The 26,459-nt window shown below is 58.0% G+C and overlaps 3 protein-coding genes across 6 annotated transcripts in view; 1 reads left to right on the top strand and 2 right to left on the bottom strand.

The window, feature by feature from the left end:
* LOC111826477 overlaps nucleotides 1–180 on the bottom strand; it is a 2,176-nt gene extending 1,996 nt beyond the window's left edge. Inside the window, exon 1 of the mRNA XM_023755746.1 lies at nucleotides 124–180. Within this exon, the coding sequence (XP_023611514.1) occupies nucleotides 124–180 (57 nt within the window). The remainder of the gene's footprint in view (nucleotides 1–123) is intronic.
* A 205-nt stretch (nucleotides 181–385) lies between these two features.
* BAP1 (BRCA1 associated protein 1) lies at nucleotides 386–8,364 on the top strand. Of its 4 annotated transcripts, none has more exons than XM_014457642.2 (17): nucleotides 386–597; nucleotides 688–717; nucleotides 827–881; nucleotides 1,960–2,092; nucleotides 2,462–2,581; nucleotides 3,055–3,116; nucleotides 3,199–3,341; nucleotides 3,609–3,687; nucleotides 4,159–4,228; nucleotides 4,523–4,670; nucleotides 5,103–5,287; nucleotides 5,753–5,886; nucleotides 6,447–6,925; nucleotides 7,044–7,204; nucleotides 7,395–7,544; nucleotides 7,671–7,743; nucleotides 7,960–8,364. In XM_014457642.2, the coding sequence occupies exons 1-17, from the start codon at nucleotides 561–563 to the stop codon at nucleotides 8,091–8,093; spliced, it is 2,193 nt and encodes a 730-aa protein (XP_014313128.1). In that variant the 5' UTR covers nucleotides 386–560; the 3' UTR covers nucleotides 8,094–8,364. The 4 variants fall into 4 exon arrangements, 3 of the variants coding, with proteins under 3 accessions (XP_014313128.1, XP_014313126.1, XP_006090874.1); XM_014457640.2 differs by having other exon boundaries at nucleotides 388–597; nucleotides 4,105–4,228; XM_006090812.3 differs by having other exon boundaries at nucleotides 391–597; nucleotides 4,105–4,228; nucleotides 7,452–7,544.
* A 1,526-nt stretch (nucleotides 8,365–9,890) lies between these two features.
* DNAH1 (dynein axonemal heavy chain 1) overlaps nucleotides 9,891–26,459 on the bottom strand; it is a 74,853-nt gene continuing 58,284 nt past the window's right edge. The window contains exons 49-78 of the mRNA XM_023755744.1: nucleotides 25,811–26,007; nucleotides 25,223–25,358; nucleotides 24,091–24,299; nucleotides 23,692–23,863; nucleotides 22,519–22,710; nucleotides 22,058–22,168; nucleotides 21,426–21,611; nucleotides 20,826–21,017; nucleotides 19,654–19,821; nucleotides 19,373–19,564; nucleotides 19,048–19,179; nucleotides 18,414–18,539; nucleotides 17,706–17,825; nucleotides 17,436–17,585; nucleotides 17,158–17,318; nucleotides 16,181–16,406; nucleotides 15,833–16,028; nucleotides 15,382–15,533; nucleotides 14,764–14,960; nucleotides 14,395–14,539; nucleotides 14,021–14,179; nucleotides 13,815–13,946; nucleotides 13,265–13,435; nucleotides 13,008–13,187; nucleotides 12,761–12,937; nucleotides 12,119–12,289; nucleotides 11,828–11,958; nucleotides 11,112–11,463; nucleotides 10,555–10,789; nucleotides 9,891–10,012 (exon numbers count right to left, since the gene is read on the bottom strand). Of these exons, the coding sequence (XP_023611512.1) occupies nucleotides 9,891–10,012; nucleotides 10,555–10,789; nucleotides 11,112–11,463; nucleotides 11,828–11,958; nucleotides 12,119–12,289; nucleotides 12,761–12,937; nucleotides 13,008–13,187; nucleotides 13,265–13,435; nucleotides 13,815–13,946; nucleotides 14,021–14,179; nucleotides 14,395–14,539; nucleotides 14,764–14,960; nucleotides 15,382–15,533; nucleotides 15,833–16,028; nucleotides 16,181–16,406; nucleotides 17,158–17,318; nucleotides 17,436–17,585; nucleotides 17,706–17,825; nucleotides 18,414–18,539; nucleotides 19,048–19,179; nucleotides 19,373–19,564; nucleotides 19,654–19,821; nucleotides 20,826–21,017; nucleotides 21,426–21,611; nucleotides 22,058–22,168; nucleotides 22,519–22,710; nucleotides 23,692–23,863; nucleotides 24,091–24,299; nucleotides 25,223–25,358; nucleotides 25,811–26,007 (5,190 nt within the window). The remainder of the gene's footprint in view (nucleotides 10,013–10,554; nucleotides 10,790–11,111; nucleotides 11,464–11,827; nucleotides 11,959–12,118; nucleotides 12,290–12,760; nucleotides 12,938–13,007; nucleotides 13,188–13,264; nucleotides 13,436–13,814; nucleotides 13,947–14,020; nucleotides 14,180–14,394; nucleotides 14,540–14,763; nucleotides 14,961–15,381; nucleotides 15,534–15,832; nucleotides 16,029–16,180; nucleotides 16,407–17,157; nucleotides 17,319–17,435; nucleotides 17,586–17,705; nucleotides 17,826–18,413; nucleotides 18,540–19,047; nucleotides 19,180–19,372; nucleotides 19,565–19,653; nucleotides 19,822–20,825; nucleotides 21,018–21,425; nucleotides 21,612–22,057; nucleotides 22,169–22,518; nucleotides 22,711–23,691; nucleotides 23,864–24,090; nucleotides 24,300–25,222; nucleotides 25,359–25,810; nucleotides 26,008–26,459) is intronic.

Below are 26,459 nucleotides of genomic sequence, written 5' to 3'. Positions count from 1 at the left end.
CCACCGCGCGCCCGCCCTTCCTTTAGCCACGCCCCTTCACGCGCCCGCTCTCGCGCCAACACACTCGCCCGCCCCCTCCTCTAGCCCCGCCCTTCATCTAGCCACGCCCCTTCACGCGCCCGCTCTCGCGCCACGGGCGCCAACACACTCGCCCGCCCCCTCCTCTAGCCCCGCCCCCATCGCCGCGCCCCCTTCCCCTCGCGCCGCGGGCGCTACCACCGCGCGCCCCGCCCTTCCTCTAGCCACGCCCCTCACGCGCCCGCTCTCGCGCCACTGGCGCCACCACCACTCGCCCGCCCCCTCCTCTAGCCCCGCCCCTCGCGTCGCCCCGCCCCCGCGCTAGAGCTCCGTCGTCAGTCTAACCGGCGGAAGACGCGCCCAGAAGCCCGGGGGAAACGGTCGCCCTGTGGTGACGTATCCCGCCGGCGCGAGCAAGTGACGCGCGGGACCCGTTGTCTGTGTGTGGGGCTAGGGGCCCCGGGGGCGTCGGGGGCTCCCGGCGGGGCGGCGGTGGGTCGGGAGGGCCTGGACATGGCGCTGAGGGGCCGCCCCGCGGGAAGATGAATAAGGGCTGGCTGGAGCTGGAGAGCGACCCTGGTGAGGAGGGGGCCGGCTGGCCGGGGGGTGGGGGGGCTGGGGGTCCCCGCCGAGAGGCGCCTGCCTGACCACCATTTGTCGCCCCACCAGGCCTCTTCACCCTCCTGGTGGAAGATTTCGGTAAGAGCCTCTCCTACCCGCCGGCCCCCAGCTGTGGGGACTCACTCTCCCGCCCTCGCTGCATGGCCCGGAGCTGCCCTTCCCGACTTCTTTTCTTCCCTGACCGCAGGTGTCAAAGGGGTGCAAGTGGAGGAGATCTATGACCTTCAGAGCAAGTGCCAGGGGTGAGTGGCTTGGCGGCAGGACCGCCTTTCACGCCTCGAGGCCTAGAGGTGCCCCTCAAGGCGGGCGGTGTCCGGAACCCCACGTTGTAAAGTCTCACCTAAGGAAGCAGCCCTCCTCTTGGGGTGCCCTCCCGATCAAGCTGGTGTTTTTGTTTTCTCCAGTCTCCCCTCATCACTTCCCTTTACTCAGTAGCACCTCCCCCAGTCGGCAAAAATTCCAACCATCCTTTGGAATACAGTTCAGCTGCTTTTTCTGGTCTGGAGCAGCAAGCCAGGCCCTTCTCTAGACCCAGATCACACCTGCCTTTTGAGCAGCTATCATTATTATTATTTTTTAAATTTTATTAAGTTATTACATATGTGTCCTTATCCCCCCATTCCCCCCCATGCCCTCACCCCCCTGTTGTCTGTGTCCATTGGTTAGGCCTATAGGCTTGCATATAAGTCCTTTGGTTGATGAGCAGCTGTCATTATTAACGACTGCTTTAATGTGCCCGGTGTTTCGGTGCCTTTCATCTCCACACAAGGGTCTTGTATAGATCGGTTGGCACCTGCGAGGCCCTCCTGGTGACCAACCTCGGGGTCTCGTTTTGGTGTGGAGGAGCTGCTGTGGTGACTGCATGGAGAAGTCTGCTTTTACTTCCCCGCCAAGGAGGGGCTCATAGTTTCTTCCTCGTCTGCATTGGGCTCAGGCCTCGGGGTTCACCAGTGAGAATTAGTGTTTCAGTTCCTCATCAGTTTTTGTGCTCACCTTAACTTCTGTTCCTACCCTGCCCTGAGCCATTGGCTCCAGCTTTTCTCCTCTTATCCCAGAACCATAAACTTCGTGAGGACACTGGTGGGCTCCTGGAGAACCACGGCCAGAAGCCGATGCTTAGCCTGCCTGTGGCGGGCTTCTGGGGTGTGAGGGCTCAGGGCCATGTTGGGCAGTGTTGGGGAGAAACCAGGAGAAAGGCGGGGTTGCAGGAAGGGCACCTGAGCGGCAACACAGTGCAGGGGAACAGGGGGAGAGAAAAAGGGGGGTACTGGTTTCCTCCCCCAACTTGGCTGGTTTAGCTCTGCTCCTTACTTTCCCCAGCCCCGTGTATGGATTCATTTTCCTGTTCAAATGGATCGAAGAGCGCCGATCCCGTCGCAAGGTCTCTACCTTGGTGGATGATACATCTGTGATTGATGACGATATTGTGAATAATATGTTCTTTGCCCACCAGGTGTGTTGGGCTCTGTGTTCTGTCTGGAGGGTGGGATGCTGCTATTGTCCTTGCTTGGGAAGTGGGAGTGGGAGAAGGCAGGAGGAAGAGATAGGCAGATACTAAGGGTGGTGGTTATAGAAGTCCCTTGGCAGAAGGAACTGAGCTCTTATTCATTAAAAAAGGGAGCCTCTTTAGAGCAGTGTGGGATCGGAATCTACTTTCCATGTCCCCAGACATCTGATGGGAATTTAGTTAAGTGAACAAACATTGGGCAAAGATGAGGGTTGTTGTCCAGATATGACTGTCCCGCTCTGGGTTCCCATTCCTGATGAATATGGGCTTCAGTTGAAGGATGCTGTGCATGGGTGACTGTTCTTGGTTTCACAGCTGATCCCCAACTCTTGTGCCACTCATGCCCTGCTGAGCGTGCTCCTGAACTGCAGCAATGTGGACCTGGGGCCCACCCTGAGTCGCATGAAGGACTTCACCAAAGGCTTCAGCCCTGAGGTATGCCATGGTGCCTTAATCCTGGCTCACGGCTGGTGGGACACATCTGACCTCCAGGGCCGCTGGCGATGCCACTACATGACATATGGCACTGTGAGGCTTTGTATTTTTCACATGATCATTTACATTACATTTGACTCTTAAGTTAATTGTGGAAGGCAGTTGGTTTTAGGCCCAACTGTCAGGAAAGGAGACAAACCTAGGGAAGAAAGGAACATTGCTTAAGTGACACCATTTTAGGACTTCGTTGGCATTTTGCAGGCCACATGCTCCCAGTGTCTGCTTATTACTGTGCAAGGCCATTAGAGCCCATCTGTTGGGGGCTCCAGAGCTCTCTTCTGCCCTGAGGAGAGTCTACCTGTGCTTCTTCAGATGCCTGGAACACCTCCAGGCCTGCACGTCTAAGCTCTGGTTCTCTCCCAGAGGCTCAGCTGAGAAGCTGTTCTGATGTGGTCTCATTTTCTTCCCTCTAGAGCAAAGGATATGCAATTGGCAATGCCCCGGAGTTGGCCAAGGCACATAATAGCCATGCCAGGTGTGTGGGAGCTGTGGGAGCTGTTGGGGGTGGAGGTAAGGAAGGCTGTCCCATTCGGGGCCCTGACTGTGTCCTTCCCCAGGCCCGAGCCACGCCACCTCCCTGAGAAGCAGAACGGCCTTAGTGCAGTGCGGACCATGGAGGCATTCCACTTTGTCAGCTATGTGCCTATCACAGGCCGGCTTTTTGAACTGGATGGGCTCAAGGTCTACCCCATTGACCATGGTAAGCACTCTGAGCTGGGGGCCCTTTGGTTTTCTCTGCTTAACTCTTAAGGAGTTGGGGTCCAGGGTCATCAGGTGCTTGGGACTCAGCGGGGGGATGGGGGATGGGTATTCAGGACATCTGGCTTTGGCCACATGGCACCCTGCACTGCATTGCCTGATTAGCCCCTGACTCCCTGATTCAACTACTCTCCATCCTCCCTCCCATTCTTGGCTTGCCCAAACTCGGGCTTCCCACCTGCTGACTCCTTGTCTTGGTGTTCCTTAGGGCCCTGGGGTGAGGATGAGGAATGGACAGACAAGGCCCGGCGGGTCATCATGGAGCGTATCGGCCTCGCCACTGCAGGGTAAGGGTCCTGTGCCTGCCCTACCCTTGGAGCTGTGCCCCCATTGGGAGGGGCACAGAAAAGGGAACCAAGGCAGAGAAGCCAGGTGGTTTGTGCCATGGTGAATCTGGCAGGATCAGGCTTGAATCTAGGGCTCCAACTCATTGCTCTATGGCCTGCTTTGGGAAGGGGCAGGACTTGGAGCCCTAGGGGGCCCAGGTATGCTGGCTCACTTCCTGCCAGGCCCCTCACACCGCTTGTTGGAAGGCACCAGCTCAGGTACCTGGTATGCATGGTCAGCTGCTGCCTGTCTGTTGGGGTGGGGCCTATACCCATGGCTGCAGGTGTGACTTCAGGGAGCCCTGCCAGGATATCTGCCTCAAGGTGATGGTGGGGCTGGGGTGGGAGCTGCTCTCACAGCTGCAGCTGTGACTGCAGGGAGCCCTACCATGACATCCGCTTCAACCTGATGGCGGTGGTGCCCGATCGCAGGATCAAGTATGAGGCCAGGCTGCATGTCCTCAAGGTGAACCGTCAGATAATACTGGAGGCCCTGCAGCAGGTGGGTACTCTCCTGCCCGGTCCCTGCCCAGCCATTTTCTCCTTCCCCTCACTGGGGCATCTGTCTATGATTCCCAAATCATCATGGATCTGGGCTTCAACTAACCACTCCTCTCCTTTGAGCCCTTTTTGGGAAAGGGGGGCCTGGGGTGGGGAAGGAAAGTAGTTTCTAAAAGGAGGTTTGTGTTTGACTTGTATTTTCCTGTGAGGGAGTGGGGAGAGCCAAGGCCCTTAGCTGTCCAAGGTAGAGGCTGGGGCTGCCTTCTCTCTTCTGAGCCCTGGCTTCTCTTTTTAGGTGATCAGGGTAACACAACCAGAGCTGATTCAGACCCACAAGTCTCAGGAGGCACAGCTGCCTGAGGAGTCCAAACCAGCCAGTGGCAAGTCCCCCGTGGCTCTGGAGGCGAGCAGGGGCCCAGTGTCCTCTGAGGGCACCCACACAGGTACTAGGGGGCTTAGGGCCTCTCATGGGCCTCAGAGTGACCCCTCATAGCTTGACCTGGAAGACCTGAAGGCACTTGGGCAGTGATTCAGACACTGCTACGTAAGGCCTGAAGCCCAGTGCTTGCATCCCTTTCCCATCTGAACATGGAGGGAAAGCAGTTTTCCCTAAAGAAAGGCATCTGTAAAGGGCTGCTGTTACCACAGGCCCCTGCACCTTTCCTGTAATGCATAGTCCCTTTCTGGTTTTCTTCAAGGCTTTTTTTCTTTCTGCCTCCCTTTCTTTTTCCATCTTGTTCTCTTGTCTTGCTGTGGGCCCATGACTGACTTCCATCCCACCAGCTGGCTCAGCTGTCACAGGACTGGGGAGACAGCGGGCTGGGGACAGCTTTTTTTGAGGATCTGGCTGAAGGTCCTGCCTGTGCTTCTCTCAGACGGTGTGGAGGAGGTGGCTGGTTCATGCCCACAAGCCCTGACCCACAGCCCTCCCAGCAAACCCAAGCTGGTGGTGAAACCTTCAGGGAGCAGCCTCAATGGTGTTCCCCCCAACCCCACTCCCATCGTCCAGCGGCTGCCAGCTTTTCTGGACAATCACAACTATGCCAAGTCCCCCATGCAGGTGAGCTGGGAGTGCCCCACAGGAGTCCCTCCAGGATTCTTGCGAGAGGCTGCCATGGGAGTGTCCTCAGGTGGTTCTTTGGTGTTCAGCCCCCACCTGGGCCGGGTTCCTCTGTCTGATCCTCGGAAGCACCCACAAAGGCAGGGGCTTAGGCAGAGAGAGCTCCGCTGACTTTGAATCCAGCCACACAGTTATGGGGCTAAACGTTTTGGTCATGTTCCTTGGTACAATTCTGTGGGTTGGATTCTGCTGCAAAATGAAGGCACAAGACTCTCTCTGAAGCCCTGTGTAGGCAGGTAGTGGGGGTGGGCAGCAGCTTTTCCCAGAGCCAGGGCTGGGCTCGAACACCTGGAGGGGTTCTGGACTTGACCTGAGAGCCATTCCGGCTTTCTCTCTGGCTGTGAATGTGATGCCTAGCCTGGGCTGACTGACGCCTGCTCATGGCTACCCTGGGTTTTGCCTCAGGAGGAGGAAGACCTGGCAGCAGGTGTGGGCCGTAGCCGAGTTCCAGTTCGCCCACCCCAGCAGTACTCCGATGACGAGGACGACTATGAGGATGAGGAGGAGGAGGATGTGCAGAACACCAACCCCGCCATCAGGTCAGCTCAGCTCTAGGCTGGAGGCTCCGAGTGCTGCAGATCCTATCTTGACTATTTCAGTGTGTATCTGAGAATGCCCTTCAGCAGATGGATAATACTGAGCACCTGCTGAATACAGGGTCCCTGGGGCCGGGGGGGCGGGCTGCCATGAAGGGGCTGATTGCAGGTCCCAAGAAGCTTTGGGAGGGATGGGGGGAGGGCTGAGCACATTTAACCAGACATCAAAATATGTTCTGTTGGGAGGTGGCCTTTTGGTTAGGTTTTGGAAGAAGAATTGGGTGAAATGGAAGGAGGAGATGGGGTAGGGGTAGCTTTTCTGGAAGACATGGCATTGGCAAAAGGCCAGCAGCTGAAGTAGAGAAGGTGTCCTTTGAGGACACCTGGCTGTAGCTGTCAGAGCTTAGGGTGCCAGGCTTGGCATGGCTGGGTCAGGCTGCTTGGCATGAGGAGCTGCAGGGTCAGTCCCTGGATGCCAGGGTGTGTGCAGACAGTTCTAGGCATTGCTGGGTGTGTGGTCATCTGACCCAGTCCCTTGGCTCATGTCTCATTGGGCCCCACAGGTACAAGCGAAAGGGGCCAGGAAAGCCAGGGCCATTGAGTGGCTCTGGGGAAGGGCAACTGTCGGTGCTGCAGCCCAACACTATCAATGTCTTGGCCGAGAAGCTCAAAGAGTCCCAGAAAGATCTCTCGATCCCCCTGTCCATCAAGACCAGCAGCGGCGCTGGAAGTCCGGCTGTGGCAGTACCCATGCACTCGCAGCCCTCGCCCACCCCCAGCAACGAGAGCACAGACACAGCCTCTGAGATTGGCAGCGCTTTCAACTCACCACTGCGCTCACCCATTCGCTCGGCCAACCCCACACGGCCCTCCAGCCCTGTCACCTCTCACATCTCCAAGGTGCTTTTTGGAGAGGATGACAGCCTGCTGCGTGTTGACTGTATACGCTACAATCGCGCTGTACGTGACCTGGGTCCTGTCATCAGCACAGGCCTGCTTCACTTGGCTGAGGATGGTGTGCTGAGTCCCCTGACACTGACAGGTGGGCCTCGTGCTGACTCACTGGCCACTTGGTGTACCAGGGATGGAAGAGGGAGGTAGCCAAGTGACCACCAAGTGTCCTGCACTCTGATGGGTCTTCTCATGTCTTCTTTTCCCAGAGGGTGGGAAGGGTTCCTCGCCCTCCAGCAGACCAAGCCAGGGTAGCCAGGGGTCCGGCAGCCCAGAGGAGAAGGAGGTGGTGGAAGCTGCAGATGGCAGAGAGAAGTCTGGGCTGGCCAGGTCTGGTGAGCCCTTGAGTGGGGAGAAGTACTCACCCAAGGTGAGCCCCTGCAGTTTTCTAACCCTGGCAGAGGGAAGGGCCTGGGGGCTGCTGCCTAGAGCTGGGTTCTTGATTGGAGTTTTGGTGGGGAGGTTGGTGGCTGTGAAGCCTATCTGGGTTGGGTAGTAGAAGCTTCGGTCAGCTCCAGGCACTCTGGTGCTTATCCTTGCCTCTCGCTGCTTCCTGGTAGTGTGGCTTTGGTGCTGGCGCCAGCCTCCCTCATGGGTGCAATGCTGGGTTTTGGCAGGAGCTGCTGGCACTGCTGAAGTGTGTGGAGGCTGAGATTGCAAACTATGAGGCTTGCCTCAAGGAAGAAGTGGAGAAGAGGAAGAAGTTCAAGGTGGGTAATTTCTCCAGCTGCCTGGTCCTCTGTCCATGACTGTCTTCCCGGAGGTGCGACTTCTTGAGGTCAGCTGGTGGCAGCTCTTGGGAGATGCCGCAGTGCCCTCCTCCTTTTCTCCCACAGATTGACGACCAGAGAAGGACACACAACTATGACGAGTTCATCTGCACGTTCATCTCCATGCTAGCTCAAGAAGGTGGGGGTACTCACTATTGCGTCCTACCTGGCATACCCTGCTGAGGGCCATGTTCCTCAGGTCCCCCCTCCGCCAGGCCTCTGCTGGGGATTGAGCAGGCGGTGGGTCTCAGGGAGGCCCATAAGACCCTCTGCTCTTGGCCTGAGTCTCTGGCCTATTGAGCAGGTGGCTGCTAAGCATCCAGCCACCTGCTCAAGGGCCTCTGCCTCTCTGCAGGGATGCTGGCCAACCTGGTGGAGCAGAACATCTCGGTGCGGCGGCGCCAAGGGGTCAGCATTGGCCGGCTCCACAAGCAGCGGAAGCCTGACCGGCGGAAACGTTCACGCCCCTACAAGGCCAAGCGCCAATGAGGATGCTGGCCCCAACTCTGCAGCCTGCTCTTGCCTTGTGGCCTCACCAGGGCCCCTTCCCTGCTCCACTCCCCCTTCCCAGTATTACTGAATAGTTCCAGCCAGAGAGCTCAGACCCTGGAAAGGGAAGCCAGGCCGGGATTCCCGTAGTGCTCAGGAAGCAGCAGCTGGAGCTGGGAAAGCGAGGTGCTGCAGCTTTCTTCACAGCCGGCTGTGGGGCTGCAGGACCTGGCCTTTCTGCCTGGGCAGCAGAATATATATTTTACCTACAGAGACGTCTATTTTTCTGGGCTCTGGCCCATTTTGCCACCACTGTGTTGACATAGCCGGCTTCCTGACTTGACATAGCCGGCTTCCTGACTCTGCTTTCTCTCCTAACAATTGCCATCCTGGTGGGGCCTGGGTGGCTTGGGCCTGCTGCTCTAGCTTAGCAGCCAATTGTCTCTTGTAAGGAAGCCAGGTCTGCTCTTCATTCCTCCTGGGAGAGCTCCAAACTCAGGGACCTGGCTTCTGGGCTAGGTTGGGAGTGGGGTGTCCCAGAGTGAGTGAGGGGAGCAACCTGCTAGGGTCCCATGGCCTGAGCAGAGAGGAGTGTTTGAGCTGTTTGGTGGTTTGGTCCCTTCCTGGCTCTAGTCGGGCTTGTCAAGTCTGCTCTCCACAGCAGGGCTCTGGGGCTCTTTGCCTTCAGTGTTGTGGCCCTGGCACTGGGCCTGCCTTGGACTCCTGGGCTCCGTCCTGGAGCCTGGGGCTCAGAGGAGCCCCTGCCCAGCCCCTCAGTATTACCACGTTTCCCTCCTGGTAGCAGAGACAGGGCTGCTTGCAGGAGACTGGCACCCCTCAGCTCTCCCTGCCACACCAGCTTCCTCAGCCTTTGCAAGGCACTCAGGGTGGGGACTGCAGGACCAAGACAACCATTTGGAAACCATATGTTCCCGGAGGGCCTGATGCCAAGGGGTAACGGGCCCAGAACTGCCTCTGGAGCTCAGCCCCTAAACATAGCCCATACCTTCTGACAGATGGCTTTGAAAGAGATCCAAGGAGGCCCCTTATCTGTACATAGTGATCTGGGAGAGGGGTGGGGAACAGCTGGCAGCCCTGGCAGTTGTCTCTGCACTGAGCATAGCCTGATCCCTCAACCCCTTGTAAATATTGGGTCACTGAGTGAATAAAACTCTCCTAAAGAAATGAACCCTCCTGTGGTTGCTGGCTTGAGGTTTGTAGGCTAGGTGGAGGTGGGAGTGAGGAGCTAACCAGGCCTGGCCCAAGGTTCAAAGACCAAGGTGAGAAATATGCATTCTTGGGTATTCAGCTTTCTGGGGCAGAGATTTTTGGGACCTAGGCCTGGAATTCAGGACCTGAGCTGATGAGGGGCCTCGGGAGGCTGTGGAACCTGAAGAGTTGTGTTAAAGGTGCACTTTGGGAGGAGAAGGCCATGCCAAAACTTTCACGAGATCTGACAGCTTTGCCACCTGGAGAGATGCTGGGATTCTGGTCTGAAGCAGGGCTGCCTCTAGTCCTGCTGGGCGTGCTCTCCCTGGAGGAGCTCTGGGATCTTGGAGGGGTCCCCTCTCCTCTTGTTGCACATGGACAGGTCCAGCAGGTCAAAGCTGCTACCTCTGCCACCTCTTCCCCTTGCTAACCACATTCTCTTTTGAGGCTGCTGTAACCTCTTATCCCTACTGTTGCCCTGGTAGTGAGTCCTACAGAAGGGACCTGATGTAAGCAGGTAAGGCTCAGTTGGACTGCTTAGAAAACTCAAGAACTCAAATTTAATGGTTCCCACCCTTTTATCCAAGTCTAGTAGTCCAGGGCACAGATGAGGGCCACACCACGCTTTATCCAGTGTCGCTGAGGCTGGTCGGAGGGGATCTCCACAGCAATGACATAGTTGGTGGAGTGGCCTGTGGTTGATAGTGTTCCTGGAACAGGCAACAAGAGGGGAGGGGTAAGTTGTCTGCCACAGTTAGAGAAGGGATAGGGTAAAGGCAATGGACTTGGCAGATGTGGGGACAAGGAAGGAATCCTGGCCCAAGGGCAGCCTGCTCAGTGATGGTCTGGACAAGGCTCAGGCCTGTCCAGGGTTAATGCACTGACTGAGGACAGGCAGTAATGGGAGAATTGACGCCATCACTCATTTCCTGTTGGACTTGGCCCAGGCCCATCCCTCCTCTCCAGGCCTCAGTTACCCCTCTGAACCTCTACTGTCAGGCTAGGGCTCCCAGGACCCACGGTGGATCTGCTGAGGGAGGCAACAAGATGGTGACCTCAGGGGCCACCATAGACCGAGCCAGCTGCTGGGCACTTGCTGCTGCCAGACTCTGTCCTGCCTGGTTGGTCTTAAGACTGCTGGCTGACCTCTTGGCCATCTTGTTCCGCTAACCTGGATCAGCCTAACTGGCCTGAGCTGGCCCAGGCCTGGGCCCCCACCTGTGGTGTAGGCTCCCTGCCCTGGGCCTCATACCAGCACGGGTTAGTGTCTTGTAGATGGGGCACAGGTAGAAGGCCTGGTCCTGAACCTGGCGGTTGGACACAGGTAGGAGCCAGATAACGGCCATCTCTGTGTATAGCTCCTTGGGTCGAGACTCGGCCAGCTGGAAGTCCGTGGGGTCCCAGCGGGCACCTTCCAGGAACAGTCCATGGATGTAGCACCCCTCTGCAGGCTTTTGCTTGAGCTCTGACACTGACTGGCGCAATACCTATGGTGGGCACACAGATATGCCCCACACATATCAACACCCAGAATCTGGGTTAGAATTTGGGTCCAGAGGCACAAACTCCCTCCTGAGCTTTGCCTACCTGCCCATCATATGCACCATTTTACCTGGTAGCCTGCAGTCTATGTCCTGCCCCTTGTGATTTCCCTGAGCTCATGGCCTCTTCTGGCCCGGCTCTCCTTTCCCCCCAACCCCTGCTCAGGGGTCCTCTGACTCTTGAGGTCAGCCAGCTGTGGCCTTAGGGTCCCCTTGTCTGGGCTGTACCCCAACTTGTCACCTGACCTGGCCCTAACTGTATCCAGACCTTGAAATCGAAGGAGATGGTGTCGATGGAGATGACAGACTTGCGGGCAAAGTTCTGCAGGGTGCCTGTCAGGAAAGCCTGGGGGAAGAAGAATCCACTGATCCAGAAAACAGCTGGGATGCCCTCTTTGATCCAGGTGTGTACGAAGTCTAGGCGCTGCAGCAGATCCTGGACCCATGAGGATAGTGGCTTGAGTGATGGATAGGCCTTGGCATTCCAAATCTCGGGCACAGTGTTGTTGTACAGGCTGGCAGCCATCAGTTCCAGCTCCAAGGACATCACCACCAGCCCCTTGAGTGCCTTGAGCAGATCTCGCAGTGACTGTGTGATCACCTGCATCAGCCGGTTGTACCTATGGCAAGGAGGCAGGCAGTGGGCCAGGGCCCTCTAGCAGCATCTATACTCCCCAGTTGTGGGCCATAGGCAAAAAAAACACCCCCAAAACAATGGCTGAATATAGAGGCCACAGTATAGAGCTGGTTGGATAGCCTGGGTACCAATCCCAGCTCTGATCCTTAGCAAATATGTGACCTTAGTTCACTTAACCTTTTTGCCTCTTGGCTTACTCATTTGTAAAATGGGATAATAAAACTGTGGCTGAGTTAGAGGATGGATTTATTGCACTTGTATGGCACCTGGCCCATAGTACCTCTTCCTGTCATTTCTCTACAGCCCAGTGGTCCAGTGACTCAGGGCTGGGGGTGGTGGAGGATTACCGAATGACCTCCTGTATTAGCACCGTATTCATTGACTCCTCATATAGCACGGGGTACGTGGTCATCACAAACTGCAAGTTGATGGGCTCAGGTATCTGGAGTAGAATGTTCATGGCCACATCTTCCACTATCTGTAGGGGCAAAGAGATAGTGGGGGTCAGGGCTGGCTCCCACAACCTTTGTAGGATTCCACATGCACAGAGTTCCATCCCACAAGGGAGCAGGAAGGGTGGTGGGTGGGAGATTAGCCCTGCCCAACCCTTGGGCCCTTTCCCTCCCACTGTCACCCACCTCCTCTCTGCCCTGACCGCCCACAGAGGATGATTTGGGTTGCAGCTGTATGATAGCACCAAGCAGAGCAAAAGTCTCATTTTGGGCAAATGTGATGTTGGCGTTGTCATGCAGGCCAAAGATCTCAGGCATGTCGTTGAGAGGAAGGCCTTTGATATAGGAGAGGTAGCCCTGGGGATAGGAAGGCACAACAGCTGAAGCCCCGCTGTGGTGGCCCTCCAAGTGAGCACAGCCCCCACCCATCACCCTGGTTGTAACCCTATTATTTTTGGGACTCCAAGGCCCCTGAGGCATCATGTGGGTGGCCCCTTCTCACTGCCATCCATCTCCCTGCTCCTTCATTTGGCTGCTCAAACCTGTCACACTCCCTCCTTTCTACTGATGACCCACACTGGAGAGTGCCTGACCCAGCCCCCGAACGCTCCTCACACACCTTAGCCGAAACAGCGTTTCCTCAGGGAGCCTCCCTGACTGTGCATTGGGTTGGATTGCCCCTGCCTCACTGAGTGCTCCCAGGCACTGGTAACTGTCTTTGTGGGATGGATTAGTCAGTGAGAAGGAGCTAGTGTAGGGCAGGGGCCACAACTCCTCTCACCCCGCACTCAGGTGTCCACAGTACCCTAGAACCCAGGCCGTGCTCACGTTGAGGTCGTAGGTGGGTTGGATCTGGTGGTAGATGCCTGAGTCGCTGTAGATGTGCTCGGGGAGGAGCACTTCGGGGTTGTAGAAGTCCTCCAGGATGTTCATGATGCAGCGGCGGTCCCAGTCATCCGTGACACGGCCCCCATAGTTGATCTCCCCTGCCGTGTACTTGAGGACCTATGCAGTGGGTGGGTGAGAGGGCCCCACGAGCGCCTGGCCCCCTTCCCCCAGCCTGTCCCCAGCCCACCTTGTAGGGGATGTCCTCATACTCATCCAGGAACATCTTCAGCTGGCTGATGCAGATACGCAGGTCCCCGTCCGTGAACTCATAGGGGATGTTGAAGCCCAGGGGCCCGAACTTGCGGCGCTCCAGAGCATTGCCATGGAAAAGGCACAGGGACAGCAGCAGGGACTTGAACTCCATCGCCTGCGAGAGGTGAGGGGCGGGGACGTGAGGGGTGAGGATCAGGGCAGGTAGACAGGGCATTGCCAAGTGTGCCTCACCTTGTGACAGGAATTGAGGAAGTCATCGCTGAGGCTGCTGTAGGACTTGAGCAGGTTGGCCTTAACGCCACGCGGTGGCTCGATGGTCATCTTGGAGCCATTCTGCAGGATGGACACTGGGAACTTGTTGCTGGGCAGGCTGGTCAGCCACAGGCGGAAGTCCCGGTGCACCTGGTGGCCATGTTCCACACAAGCATTAGGACCCTGACCTGGTGGCCTCCCCAACACCAGGCTTCCTCCTACCCAGGGACCATGGGCCACCCCACCCTCTAGGTGGGCCAGGCCAGACTGCATGGACCACGGGTTAAGAATATGAGCTTTGGCAAGTCCCAGGGTCCCCGGTTTGTGCTGGGTGGCTTTGTGTGAGTCACATCACCACTGGTAATGTGAACTGGGTGAGCCACTGGGAAGACTAATGCAATCAATGCATGGTCCATCTGTCGGTTCCCAAGCACTCCCAGTGTGCCTGAGCATTTTGTGGGACCATCGCATTTAGCTTCACAGTCTGGGTAGACACTCAGTACTCCCTCAGCAGAGGAGGCTGGCGCACCTTGTCGGGATTGATGTGTTCAATGAGGCGCTCGAGGGCTGGCATCCAGCTGGGGGCCAGGTGGCAGTTCTGGAAGAAGACCCACTTGCCCCTCTCTATGGAGCTGCGCATCATGGCTTCTGCCAGAGGGCCCTGTGGGGGCGGGAGTGCTGAGTGGTGGGACCAGCTGGCCTGGCCCCTCCTCACCCTCCTTGTCCCACTCCTACCTGGCCCTGGCCCAGGGAGATGGCAGAGAGCTTCTTGGAGAATTTCATCTCTTCAGCAAACTTGTACAAGTCGGCCGCGGGGTCAGTGCCAGGCGACAGCACAAAGATGAGGGGTGTGGTGGAGTTGGATTCTTTGAACACCACTGACAGATTGGCTGTCTGCAGGGCAGGGAGAGATGCTGGGGCTAAGAGGCCACAGGGACCCGGGCAAGGGAGGGCAGTCTCGGGGCTTCCCGAGAGTTCCCAGGAGGGCTTATGAGTGGGGCCTGGAGGGGTAGGGCTAGGAGTCTTGACTGACCAAGGCTGCAAAGTGGTCTGTCCAGCTGCAGCCAGGCCCCTGGCACCCAAGGTGGGGGTTAGCTAGTGGTACTTACCTGGGGTTCAATGAAGCGTGGCTCCAGGTTGGCGGCCACAAAGTCCTGCATGGCGTTGGTAACCTTGTCTCCACGCAGGCAGCGCAGGACCAGCAGCTTCTGGAACTGGTCCAGGTACTTGTCCCAGGTGCCAGGCAATGGCTCCCTGCAATAGTGCCCATGTCTCCCTGAATGTTGACCTGTGGGAGGGCCCTGGCCACAGAGACCCTGCTGGCTGGATGACAGAGGAGAGAGGGGTATCTGGGGATATGTGGCCAGGGGCATGAAAGAGATGTGGCCACAGCCGCAGGGCAACCTTGGGTTGCTCCTGTCTCTGGAGTCTCACCCCCTCGATGTGCTCACCCCGCCATGCTTTGGGGCCCAGCTCACCGGTGGGGCTCAGGGCTGTCGAAGATAGCCCGGAATTCTGAGAGGTATTCCATAAAGTCAGTGGCGAAGGAGGAGAAGGCTTGCAGGTTCGAGAGTGCCAGGATGTCTCGCCAGGCCCGGTCTGACAGCCAGTCCACTGCAGGGTTCTCAATTGTGGCCTGGATGGAACCCCCGGACAGGAGGTAGCGCCACTCGCTCTGGCAGGGGACAGGGGGATGCTAGTGCCAGGCCCTGTGTGAGCCCACCCAGTACACAGTGAGGGTTGAGCAGTGGTGGCTGTCACTCTCATTAATTTGGCTGTGCTTTCCAACACATCATGAAGTACCTGGGGCTCCTGAGGACATGAGCTGGGAGGCCCAGGCCTGCCTCTGTGCCCACCAGCACACTCAAGGCTCTGAGAGACAGGCTCACAGGACTCTTGGGCCACAACTAACCCAGGATCTCTGGCTGTTTTTAAGCAAGGAACCGTGCTTCTGCCCCTCTGTCCCTTTGCTCTTGCTGTGCCTCCATGCCTGGCCTTTCCTTCCACCCTGTTCTCCCAGGCCCTACGACAGGGCAACTGCTCAGACAGTCTGTCCTGGCCCACTGGCCCACCCAGCTGCCTCTCTACTCATGCACCTGATTTATCTTGTCCGCGTTCATCATGATGCGGGCACACAGCAGGAAGGCGAACATCAGCTTGTGCTTCTCAAAAAGGCTGCGGCAGACGTTGCTGTAGAGGCTGTAGGTCAGGTAGCGATTGATGTTGGCGATGCGCTTCTTCAGGTTGTCTGCAGGGTAGAGAGGTGATGCAGCAAGAGCCTGGGGTCCAGCCCAGCCAGTCTCCCAGGAGCCACGGCAGTCTGAGCCTCCCCTGGGGGCATTTGGAGTTCCCAGCAAAAGGGCTCCGAGGAGGGTAGGGAGGGGGCTGTGTTCTTATGTCGAATGTGTCTGAGATGAGAGCATGTGCAAGTGACTACGGGTGTGAGTTTGTGTATGTGCCCACTGTGGAAATGTGTACATGTGTCCCATCTGTGCCAGGGTGGGAGCCTGGCATTTGTGTCCACATGTGCATGTGTGCCAGGGCTACCTGCCCTCTCTGAGTTGGCGATGCCTGAGAGGAAGATGTTGAGAAACCACTCGAGGGAGTACTGGTACATGGGGTCCACGTTGGCCAGGTCAGACACACAGAAGAAGAGGATCTGGGTGCGGACGGCCACAGGTATGTACTCCATGCGCGTGAGGTCGATGTCCTTCTCTGTCTGCTCTGCGATCCTGACCTTGGCCTGGGGGTCAGAGGAGGGGCCTGGTCAGACCCAGGTAGGCTGGCAAAGAGCAGCAGGTAGAGGTGGGTGGGGACAGGGGCTCAGCCTGGGGCAGGTGGGGAGAGGCAGGCAGGGTGGGGAGAAGCAGGCAGGGTGGGCAGGCAGTGGCCCACCTGGATCTCCGCAGCCTTCATTTTGGAAGCCTCCAGCACCTTGATGAGCTCCATGTCATCCACCGGGTTACCCTCAGAGGAGCTGAGCCGGTACAGGATCTGGTCTTCTATGTCCTTCAACTCCTGGCGCATCTTGGCATTACTGATAATCAGCTGGTTCTTGGCTTCCTCCAGGTCGGGTCGCTCCTCAGCCACTACCTGGCCTAGTAACTGGTCCTCTAGGCCACTGGCAGGGGCGGGGAACACCCTGTCTGTAATACCTGGTGGCCCCGTGGCAGCCCCCTGTCTATCTGTGCTCCTGGGTTCCAAGAGCAAAGTGCCTGCTGGTATCAGCCTGGGAGGCCTAACCTGTCTCAGGCTGCAGATATAATGCCAAGCCTGTTTTTAAAGTGATCAGTTCTCAGAGACCTTGGGTGGCAGCCTGGAACCCAGCAGGGGCCAGGCAGTTGGATGTGTGAGCTACTGGGGTCTCTGAAAAAACTCCCTCTCAGCAGAAAGGGGCTGAAGGTGCCTGGGAGGGACAGGCTTAAGGGTGTTTCCACCCCCTGTTCTTTGGAGAGGTTCACAGTGGCCACTATGCCTCTGGGGTCTGTGGGTGGTCAATGAAGGCCCTAGTGCCTGGCTCATAGCAGCCAGGGCAGGGTACAGGGACTACGAGCGTGCCTGACCCAGGGCTCCAGGGGCGGTGAGTGCACAAGGGCCTGCAAAGGGCTGAGCTGCAGGGGAAGAGACAAGAGCTCTTGAGGGAGGCTGGGGGTAGGGTTTTGACCAGGGATCAGGATGAGTTGGGGGTGGGGGTTTTAGGTGGAAATAGTGCAAATACTATTTGGTGGAAGGGCTAGAAAGGCCTGGAGGAAGCTGGCAGAGCCTCTGAGTGGGGGAAAGACCCAATGACTCCTGATCTGAGGGTAGGAGAGGGGCAGCTGGATAGGCCGAGGTGTAGCTGATACTTGGGAGCCTGGGGGCTGGTGGCTTACCTGGGTGACAGGGTGAAATTGATGAGGGTGAGTTTGGTGGCGATCTCGGGTGTGTAGTGTGGGTTGGGCAGCTTGGTGGTGATGTACATCCTGAAGTCCTCGTGGTAGGGGATCACTGTGTCCCCTAGCTTCAGCACTATGTTCCCCTGCTGCTTGTATGTCTGTGGTGGGCGGGATGGGCAAGAGCCGTCTGTGGCCTGGGCTTCGTCAGTGCGGCATGGTGGCGGGGGGAGGGGGGGCTATCAGTCCACTCGCACCCACCCACGCTGCAGGCTTACCTGCTTGAGCAGCACGGGCTCCAGGGCGGGGTCCAGCTCCTCGCCCACATTCTCCAGAAGGCAGGGCTTGCCGAAGCGGATGGCATTCTCCATGCTGCGTAGGAAGTCGCGGTCACTCAGCTTGAACACATCCAGCCCACTTTCCTTCTCCTGTGGGAATGGGGACAGGGAGGGGTTGTGGGGGCTGAGAGCCACCCTGAGGCTCAGCTACTCCTCTCGTGCCTGCTAAGCCTGGTGGGAGAGGTGGTGGCACCTGGCAGGTAGACTTACCATGTTCTTGATCCATTTGTTGGCCTGGCCCTGAGGGTCGATGAAGTGGGTCCAGCGCTGGGAGAACTGGTTGATGACCCCATTCTCCACTGACAGCGTGTCGTTGGGGAGGCCAGCGATCTGTGGGGCACCAAGCGCCAGAGTGGGCTGGGGCTCTCCCATGAACAGTGTCAGCTGGGGCAACAGCTACTCCCAACCCCATGCTTGGCTATGCCTGTCCTCTCCTTACTGTGCCCTCTTGGAGGTGAGGGCAGGTGACAGTGTGCTCCTAGGCTAAGTCCCAACACCCTCCTTCACTGGGCTTCTCTGTCCTTTTGCCTACTGAGTTCTCACTCCATTGGACCATCGCCACAGAGCCTGCAGCCCATCGGCCTTCCCAGCCCATCCACCTTTGACCTCTGCCTACTGCTTCTTGGTTCTCTCCCTGTGCCTACCTATCCTTAGGGTCTAGCTGAGACCCTCCCTCCAGACACTGCTCCCCCAGCTTCACCCCCACTTTTCAAGCACTCCTTGAATTCTCTGCCCACAGTTAGCTAGCATCTGAGCCACACTGCGCTCAGCTTTCTCCTCTCCTAACGACCACCCTCTTGCTGGGCCTGGGTGGGTTTAGGGGTAGCATCTCTGAGCAGATGAAGGAAAGAGGGTGAGAGAGGCAGGAGGTTCCTGGCCCAGCTCGTACCCTACCACAGGCCCAGCCCAGTCGCGTACCTGCCACGAGCGGATCTTCACGGGGTTCCCCAGTGTCCCGATGAGCGTAGGCTCGGAGGTGTGTGGGACATTTTGGGCCACGAGCTGCTTGACCCACTGGTCGTAGAGCACTGCACGGTACTGGCCCTGGGGGATGCCAGACTCAGATCCACCCCAACACGACACCTGTGACACCCTCCCACCTCCCTCCCCACCCCAGCACTTGGCAGTTGTACACAGAGGTCAGAGCTCAGACATGGAGCCGGCATCTGCACTCTAGTTCCACTTTGGGTGAATTCCTTGGCCTCCATAAACCTCAGCCCACATTTGTGCAACAGGGGTAGGCATAACAATGCCCACTGTCAGAGCATCTGTGAGGACGGAATGACATGCACACAGCAAGCCCGGAAGTGCAAGCTCACATTTCCCACCGGAAGGCCAGCCCCACCAGGGTGGGTTTTCTGGCTCTTTCATGCACTGCTATATCCTCAGTGCCTGGAACAGCACCTGGCTCAGACACGGCGCCTGGTAAGTGCTTGTTGAATGAGTGAGCGAGGAAAGAGCTGCCCACAGGCTGCCCCTCAGGGAGGTGAGGCCTTAAGATGGAGCCTCTTTGGGAGGTGAGGCTGCCCAGGCAGGGTTGGGGGCTCCTTACCGTGAAGGGGCCCAGGTAGGCCACAAAGCCGGCAGCCACCAGCACATCTCCAGAGATGTTGTCAAGCATGTTCTCCAGGTTCTCCACTGTGTCCTGCCAACGCACCTTCTCATCCGACAGACCGCCAATGAGCTGCAGAGGGAGCCCCATGGGGTGGGCTCTGGGAGGCTAGGCCAGGGGCCTGGGTGTCCCTGCCCGGGCAGCCCCCGGCTGCTGGGGAGGAGTTGCAGACAGCCACCCTAGGACCCCACCACCACCCAGACCCTTCTAGCCCCTGTACAGGACAGACCATGTCTACAGGCCCTCTCCAGAGGGGTGTGTGCACCTTGTCAGCTCGGCCCAGCCGCTGCTCACACTGCTCACACTTCAGCTCCAGGTCCTCCTTCTTGGCGACACATTCTCGGTACCTGGCCTGCATCGTGGCGATGCCGTCCTCCACCTCCTGCAGGTGCTGCTTTGCCTCATCCAAGATCTTCTGTGTCACTTCCAGGTCATCCTGGGCCTCCCGCAGGGCTTGCTGCAGGACAGGGCACAGGGACAGCTTGTTGAGTGCCCTGGGGAGCCCTCACCCCTCTCCCCTGCCTCCCAGCTATACCCAGCCCTCACCCGCTTGGGCTCCACGGCCTTGGCCACGAAGTGGTACTTGTGCATGGCGCGCACCCACTGGCAGATGGAGGTGCAGGCTTTGGACACCTTGGCGATGGCGGCGGGCTGGAACTCTTCATTGTCTATGTACGGCTGGATGGCTTTGATCACCGACTCCGCAATGTTGTCCTGGACATGGAAACCATGGGCCTCAGAGGGCTACTTCCCAGGGAGGACAGGGTAGTGGGCTGCTAAAGGATACCTGGATCCTGCTTCTGCACCCCACGCTCTGTGCAGGCCTCAGTACAGGTGTCTTTCTTGGAGGATAAAAATGATCCAAAAAACTGGCCAGAAGAGAAACTTCCGTGTTCCAGGATTTCAGATAACACAATCGGAGATTTGAGAAATGATGCAGCCTCAAGCTCTGATAATACACAGGCCCCATTTAAACTCACCTAGGGCTGCTTCAAGGATAATAATCCCTGCCCCAGAGGTCACCACGCCTTGGCGCTCTTGTCCCACCCCCGGAGACTCCACCCCTGCAGTGCAGGATGGGCCCAGGAGCCTGAGCACTGGCCCTGAGCACTCCTGATATGGGCTTAATTAGGCCTGTGGGGCCTCTGGTTTCCAGTCCGATGGAAGAAGAGAGATGGGGAAGCTCACAGGGGGTCCCACTGCCTTCCAGTGCATCCCAGGAAGTGGCCCACATGAGACAGATAGTTGCCCCCTAGCCAATTTCTGGGCTGAAGAGGGGCCCTCCAGGAGCGGCTCCCAAGAATGCATATGCCCATGGACAAGGAGAGCCCCAGACAGACAGGGGAGGCTTAATCTCAGGTGCTGAGGCTGAGAGGCCGAGGCAATGATCGAGCAGATGGTGAATGTCTAGGCCAGGCCATGGGGGCCGCAGGGAGGAAAGGTCATGAGAATCTCCAGGCTGGGAGTAACTGGGGGTGATGTCTATGGGCATAGGAGGCTGCCCGGGTCCTGATTTCCTCCATACCCGTCTGTTGGTGAAGAGGTCCTCCAGGCCAAGATCTGGATTCTGTCAGCTCTGTGGCCATAAGGCTGTGTGTATGCAGGCAGAGGGAGACAGGACAGACTCCAGGACTGTGGTGGGGCAGGCTCCTCTCTCCGCTTCACTGCCCAGCTGGGAAGCCCTCACTCACTGGCGGCCAGGTGCCTGGCGTGCTCACCTTGTCAAACTTGAAGAGGCTCTCCAGGAAGCGGCCGGGGTCCTGCAGCAGCCCCTTGCCGGGCTCCCAGTAGTCATCCACCTTGGAGCCAGGCTTCTCTCCAGGAATCTTCTTGGGCTTGATGCCCTTTAGGATGCACACAGCTTCTATGACCAGCTTCACGCCTGGGGGAGGCCGCTGCATGGCACGCACCTGTGGGCCCGGCCAGGAGTAGAGAAGGGGGAAATCCATTGCTGAGTGGGTACCTTGGGTAGGGACAGCTGCTAGGCAGGGTGGGCCCCACCAACCAAGTCTCTACCACCACAGACAAAGGGCGTGCTTGGAGACCTTGAGGTTGGCCTCAGCCCACTGCCCCTCCATGTACCCAGGCCTGGCCACAAAACCCTGGATGCTCACTTTTCAGGGCCCAAAGCCCTCCCAGGGCCCTGGGGCTGGTACAAGGAGGTAAGGGTAGGTAGCTGGGTTCAAGCTCTAGTTCTACCATCACTTCTCAGCACATGACCCCCAAGGGATGGGTAGAGGGAGGGCCTGGACACCAGGGCCCAAGAGGCACCAGGAACAAACGCCAGGGGGAGGTCCGGGAGATGCCTGGCCGCCCACCTCAGTCACGTCATTTTTGTTGAGGTTGCGCAGGCTGGCCAGGGCTGCGTCCAGGGCAGGCAGTGCCTCATCCAGATCCTTCTGGGCATCATCGGCAATCGCTTGTGCCTTCTGGGCCTTCTCGTTGGCCTTGATCTCCTCTGCCTGCACTGACTTCCGGGTCTCCTCGGCAATGGCCGTGTCCACCTGGGGACCAGAGGCAGGGAGGGCCCAGCTGGTGGCCAGTGGCAGGGATAGGTGTGCCCTCCCCTTTCTCTTCTTTGCCTCTTGCTCTCCTCAGGTGGAAGGAAATGAGGGTTGGACTGCCCCATCCTCTGAGGACCCTCTTAGCTTTGACAGGCCTTGGAGATCTGGAATGCTAAGAGCCCTTTCTAATCCTGAGTGCTCACTGTCGCCTGGCCTGGGGCTCCGGCTTTACAGGCTGGAGCACAACAGCCCTATGGGCAGGGCCCCCTAAGCCCGCAGGGCACCTCCATGTAAGACAGAGAAGGCGCTCCTCCCCCTGCTCCCTGTCTCTCCATCTGCTGGGAAAAGGTTCAGTACACTGACTTGTAGAGCAGGACTACTTCTGCCAGGAAGCTAAGCAACCTGCAGGGGTCAGACAGCAGGGATTGGCGGGGAACACCCCAGACCTTGATCTGCTCCATGGTGAGCAAGGTGTCCTTAGCAGCCTCTTCCAGCAGGGGGCGCATAATCTCCAGCTCCTCCTGCATCTTGGCCACATCCTCCGAAGTTCGCAGCAGCTGGGGTTGGAGGGCACAGAGAAAAAGTCAGGTGTGACAGGGGACCAAGAGGAGGGCTCTGCAGGGCTGTCCTCACTAATAAGAGGATGTGGCCGGCAGCTTCAGTGTCCCCAAGGTTGCCCAGTGGACCCCAGAAGAAGGGTGCAGTCCCCTGAGAATCTGTGGAGAGATTTGCTTTGGCCTTGCCTTTGGGCTGGCAGCTTTTGCTCTTCTGATAAAGAAGGAAGCCACCCGTTTAAACACTGCGGCTGCCAACTGAAAGGCTAGGCTGGCTGCCTGGATCAGGGCTGAGGTTGAGGGGGCAGAACCACGTGCAGCTGGCCGTTGCCACATGCTCCACCCCAGCTCACCTTGTCCAGGCCACTCTTCATGCGGTTCTTGGCGGTTTTAAGCTCCTGTTTCTTCTGCCCGATGAGGATGGAGAAAATATTGAGCAGCTCCAGGTAGCTCTTGGGGGTCACATAGTTGTGTCGGGCCAACTCGGCCAGGTACTCGACACACTTCTTGGTCACTGACTGGTGAATATACACGCAAACCTGAATCTGTGGGGTGGGAGACCACTGATGACAGCCTTGTAGAGCCCCCGGCAAAGAGAGGGTACCAGGGTGCCCGGGAAGCCACTATAGCCTGGTCCTGAGAAGAGAGCGTGTGCAGGAACCTCGAAGCCCCTCATACTCACTCTCCTATGACCTCACAACCTCACTTATTCTGCAGATAAAAATCCCATGACCCAGCCTGTCCGGTGTGGTTCAGTGGTTGAGCATCAACCCATGAACCAGGAGGTAGGGGTCCATTCCTGGTCAGGACACATGCCCGGGTTGCAGGCTCGATTCCCAGTAGGGGTTGTGTAGGAGGCAGCCAATCAGAGATTCTCTCTCATTATTGATGTTTCTATCTTTCCTTCTCCCTTCCTCTCTGAAATCAATAAAGACATTTAAAAAAAAATCCATGACCCAGAGAAGTTAAGGGGCTGTCAGAGCAGAGCTGACTTTGAATGTGGACTTAGGCATCTTATTTCCCAGCTCTTGGCCCAGTCACAGCCCCCATGACCTGCCTCTCTTTAAGAGCCCTAAGGTGAGGTCCCCTCTTAGACTGGATCTGAGGTATGGGAGGGCCCAAGGCCTCAGCACAACTGAGGGGAAATGGGAAATGGGTTCACCCTAACTCTTGGCCCTCATGTGACTGTCACTCAGGTTGGACCAGACAATTCTAGCCTCCCCCCTTCCCACTCCATCTGTGGTCTCTGGGCTGTGACAGGGAGTTCTTTGAAGAAAGCTGCCACAACGCCCTCAGGGAATAAGATAGATGGTAACTAACTGTGTGCCCAACCTCCTACATCACCGTGATGACCTTGTGGCACTCCCATTATACAGATGAGGAAACTGAGGCTTAGACAGGTAAAGCTGTTTACTTAAAGGCTTACCATCAGTGGTGGGCCTAGGACTCTCACCCGGGCCTCGGTGACCCCAAGCCCGAACCTAAACATTTCCCCCTGATGGCTTGTTTCTAACCAAGACACTTACCAGTCCTTCAATTACTGTAGAGGTGGCTTCCAGTTCTGGGATCTCATTCAGATATATGGTGGCCACAGACTGCAGGGCCTCCGCCGGCCACTCGTTAAACCAGTCGATGGTACAGCAGTTGACTAAGGACGGGAACTGCCTCAGGCGAGCTCGGAAGACCTCTCCGATGGGGCTAGAGGGCCAGGAGTCCAAATGAGGTGCTGAGACACGGACTTACACCCCCAGGAACCCAGGACCCAGGGCCCTTCCATAGCCCAGTGGCATGGCAGCCAGGAGGCAACACACACAGCCCAGACCCAATGGCATGGTGGCAAGGCCCAGGCCATTTCTCCTCAGGGCTGGCCAAGTGCACCCCGCCCAGCCCTGCTGTCCCTGTGTGGCCGTGATGGCTGCCAGTACCTCATACACAGCACCATGTGGATGTTGCTGCGCACGCGCCCAGTATAGGCAGCCATGAGGTTGGCCTTGGTGGGCTGAAGGCCATGCTCCTGGATGTAGGGCCGCATGGTGTTGAGAATCTGGTCCTGCTCATCCAAGTTGTAGAGGTTGGGAATGTCCCCTGAGTTCAGGACGTTGTTGATGTCCTCCAGGAAGGACTCGTTCTTGATCTGGGGACGGATGGGGGTGGGGAGCTGAGCCTTGAAGATGGCTCCCGGGTGTCGGACTCCACTACCATGATCTCACTGGACCTTCACAACAGCCCCTTCTGCCACCGAGTCTCACAGAAGCCCAGGGTCACATAAGGGACCTCACAAGTCATGGTCTGGGGCTTGCATCCAGGCCTGCCCTACAGCAGACCCTGGGCATCACCACTGTGCTGCGGGAAAGGCCCTGGGTTCTGTGCGGGGGATGTGGCATCTTCCCGTGTGTTTTTCCTGCCTCTCCATGTCTCAGTTTTCTCACAGGATGAAACCTGGCCACAGGCAGAAGTGGGTCCTGGCCCAACTCATATGGTCAGCGTCTGGCCAGCGCCAGCGCCAGTGCCAGAGGGCATGCTCCCTTGGCGGACTCTGTGCGGGAGCCAGGAGTAGGAGCAGAGGGGTCCTTGTCAGGGTGGGGCACATCCCAGGGATTTAGCCACGGCCCAACCCTGACCACCAGCCAGGTTTAATTTCTGCTCTATTTGTCTTGAGGCCCCAGAGCAACAACCTCTCCTCTCAGAGTCGTGGGGAGAGGCCTCACGCATAGGGAGCTCCGGAGGGAGCAGCCCCCAAGGGGGAGCCATGGGCACCGCACTTTGGGCACAGGTTGGGTGGTCCTTGAGGCGGAAGCTGTTGGCCAGTGAGTGGGTGCTGCTTGTGGTCAGCTACAGTGCCAGGGGCCTTCTTTACAGTTGGGGAGTAACGATCTATGCCCCATGTGCCTGACCCACCCATCTGTGGGTCCCCCTGGTCCCGACCGTCCCTCCTAAGACCCACCCCATTGGCAGTGCCCTGGGCATGAAGGACTGAGACCGCCTTCCAGGATGCCACAATGGATGGGGTTATATCCACCCACCCTGAACCCTGACCACTGCCCATGGTGGTGGCACCTGGGTGTCGGAGAACAGAAAGGTGATGGGCAGGTTTTGCATGCCAGCCTTGAGCAAGACCTTCTTGACATCTTCGCGCCACTCAGCCATGCCATAGCTCTTGGACAGCTCAATCTGGAAGCACTCGTACTCGGCCCTGGAGATGAGTTGGGAAGAGGTGTGACAAAGCTGAGGTGCTAGTAGGTGCTCACCCCGACCCTAGTCAACCATTGTCATGCTCCACCCCGAGCATATCTGCAGACTCTCCAGGCCCTGACCTGCTCTCTTGCCTCCAGACCTTTGCTTAAGCCGTTCCCTAGACCTGAAATGACCTTCCCTCCCACCTCTGATTCTAGAGCAGGCCCATGGCCACCGCCACCAAGCACCGCTCCTGGATGACTGCATGTACACCCCTCCTCTCAGCGGCACAGGGCACTGCTGCTGCCTCTTCTTGGGCCCAGGGCCTTCCAGTTCTCAGTCCTTCCAGAAGCCCGTGGGCTGGGCGGGTCTGGTGTGGGCGGCCCTGCCTCCCCAGCACTGTGGGAGACATGGATGGAACCGACAGCCTGTCCCCAGCTGCCCGCTGCCCGCCGTGCCCGGGGCCCTCACATGTGCGAGGTGAGCTGTGTGAGGGAGTTGCGTCCGCTGCCGCCCACGCCCAGCAGGAGTGCGTTGCCCAGTGCCTGGCGCAGGGTGCGGCTGATGCGGCAGATGTGGCTCAGGGCGTCCATGAACAGGACCAGCTTCAGCTTGGTGGTGTTGATCTGGTTGTAGTCCTCCATGTACTCCTCGATCACCTGCATCATCTGGGGGTGGGGTGGGGGAGCTGGGACCTCCCTCTCTGTCTGTGCCCCTGGGCCCCAAGGGGAGGCGCTCCTGCCCACAGCCTGCCCTGCTCTGTTGGGCCTGAAGAAGCCAGGTCTGCCTGGATGAGGCTTGACCCGTTGGACACACGGAGGCCTGAAGTTCAGGGTCAGAACCCTGCCTTCTGTCTCTGGGGCTCACCAGGACGTACTGACCTGGGACCCTGGTGGGAGCTCTTGGGAACGAGGGAGAGGTGTGGAGCGAGGCCACCAGGAGGCTCACAGCCTCACAGCCTAAGCCTCTGACCACCTCTTCCTGTCTCCCTGAGCCCTACCTCAGCCCCGGGCCAGGGACCCTGCTGGCCCTCTGTGAGTGGATGAGAGCCCCCCAAACAGGCACAGCAGGTCCCTGTTCACAGAGCCTGTCTCAGCTGAACCAAGGACTTGGGCCAACA

This window comes from Myotis lucifugus, unplaced genomic scaffold (assembly GCF_000147115.1).
Source record: "Myotis lucifugus unplaced genomic scaffold, Myoluc2.0 scaffold_83, whole genome shotgun sequence".
Classification (NCBI taxonomy): Eukaryota; Metazoa; Chordata; class Mammalia; order Chiroptera; family Vespertilionidae; genus Myotis; species Myotis lucifugus.
This window is presented reverse-complemented; position numbering and strand designations above follow the sequence as displayed.

Excerpts from the sequence above, each read along its gene's own strand:
- BAP1 (XM_014457640.2), top strand. The coding sequence starts at position 561 with ATGAATAAGGGCTGGCTGGAGCTGGAGAGCGACCCTG. Across the intron at positions 598-687 it reads GGAGCTGGAGAGCGACCCTG|GCCTCTTCACCCTCCTGGTG; the intron begins GTGAGGAGGGGG and ends TCGCCCCACCAG. Across the intron at positions 3,117-3,198 it reads GCACATAATAGCCATGCCAG|GCCCGAGCCACGCCACCTCC; the intron begins GTGTGTGGGAGC and ends GTCCTTCCCCAG.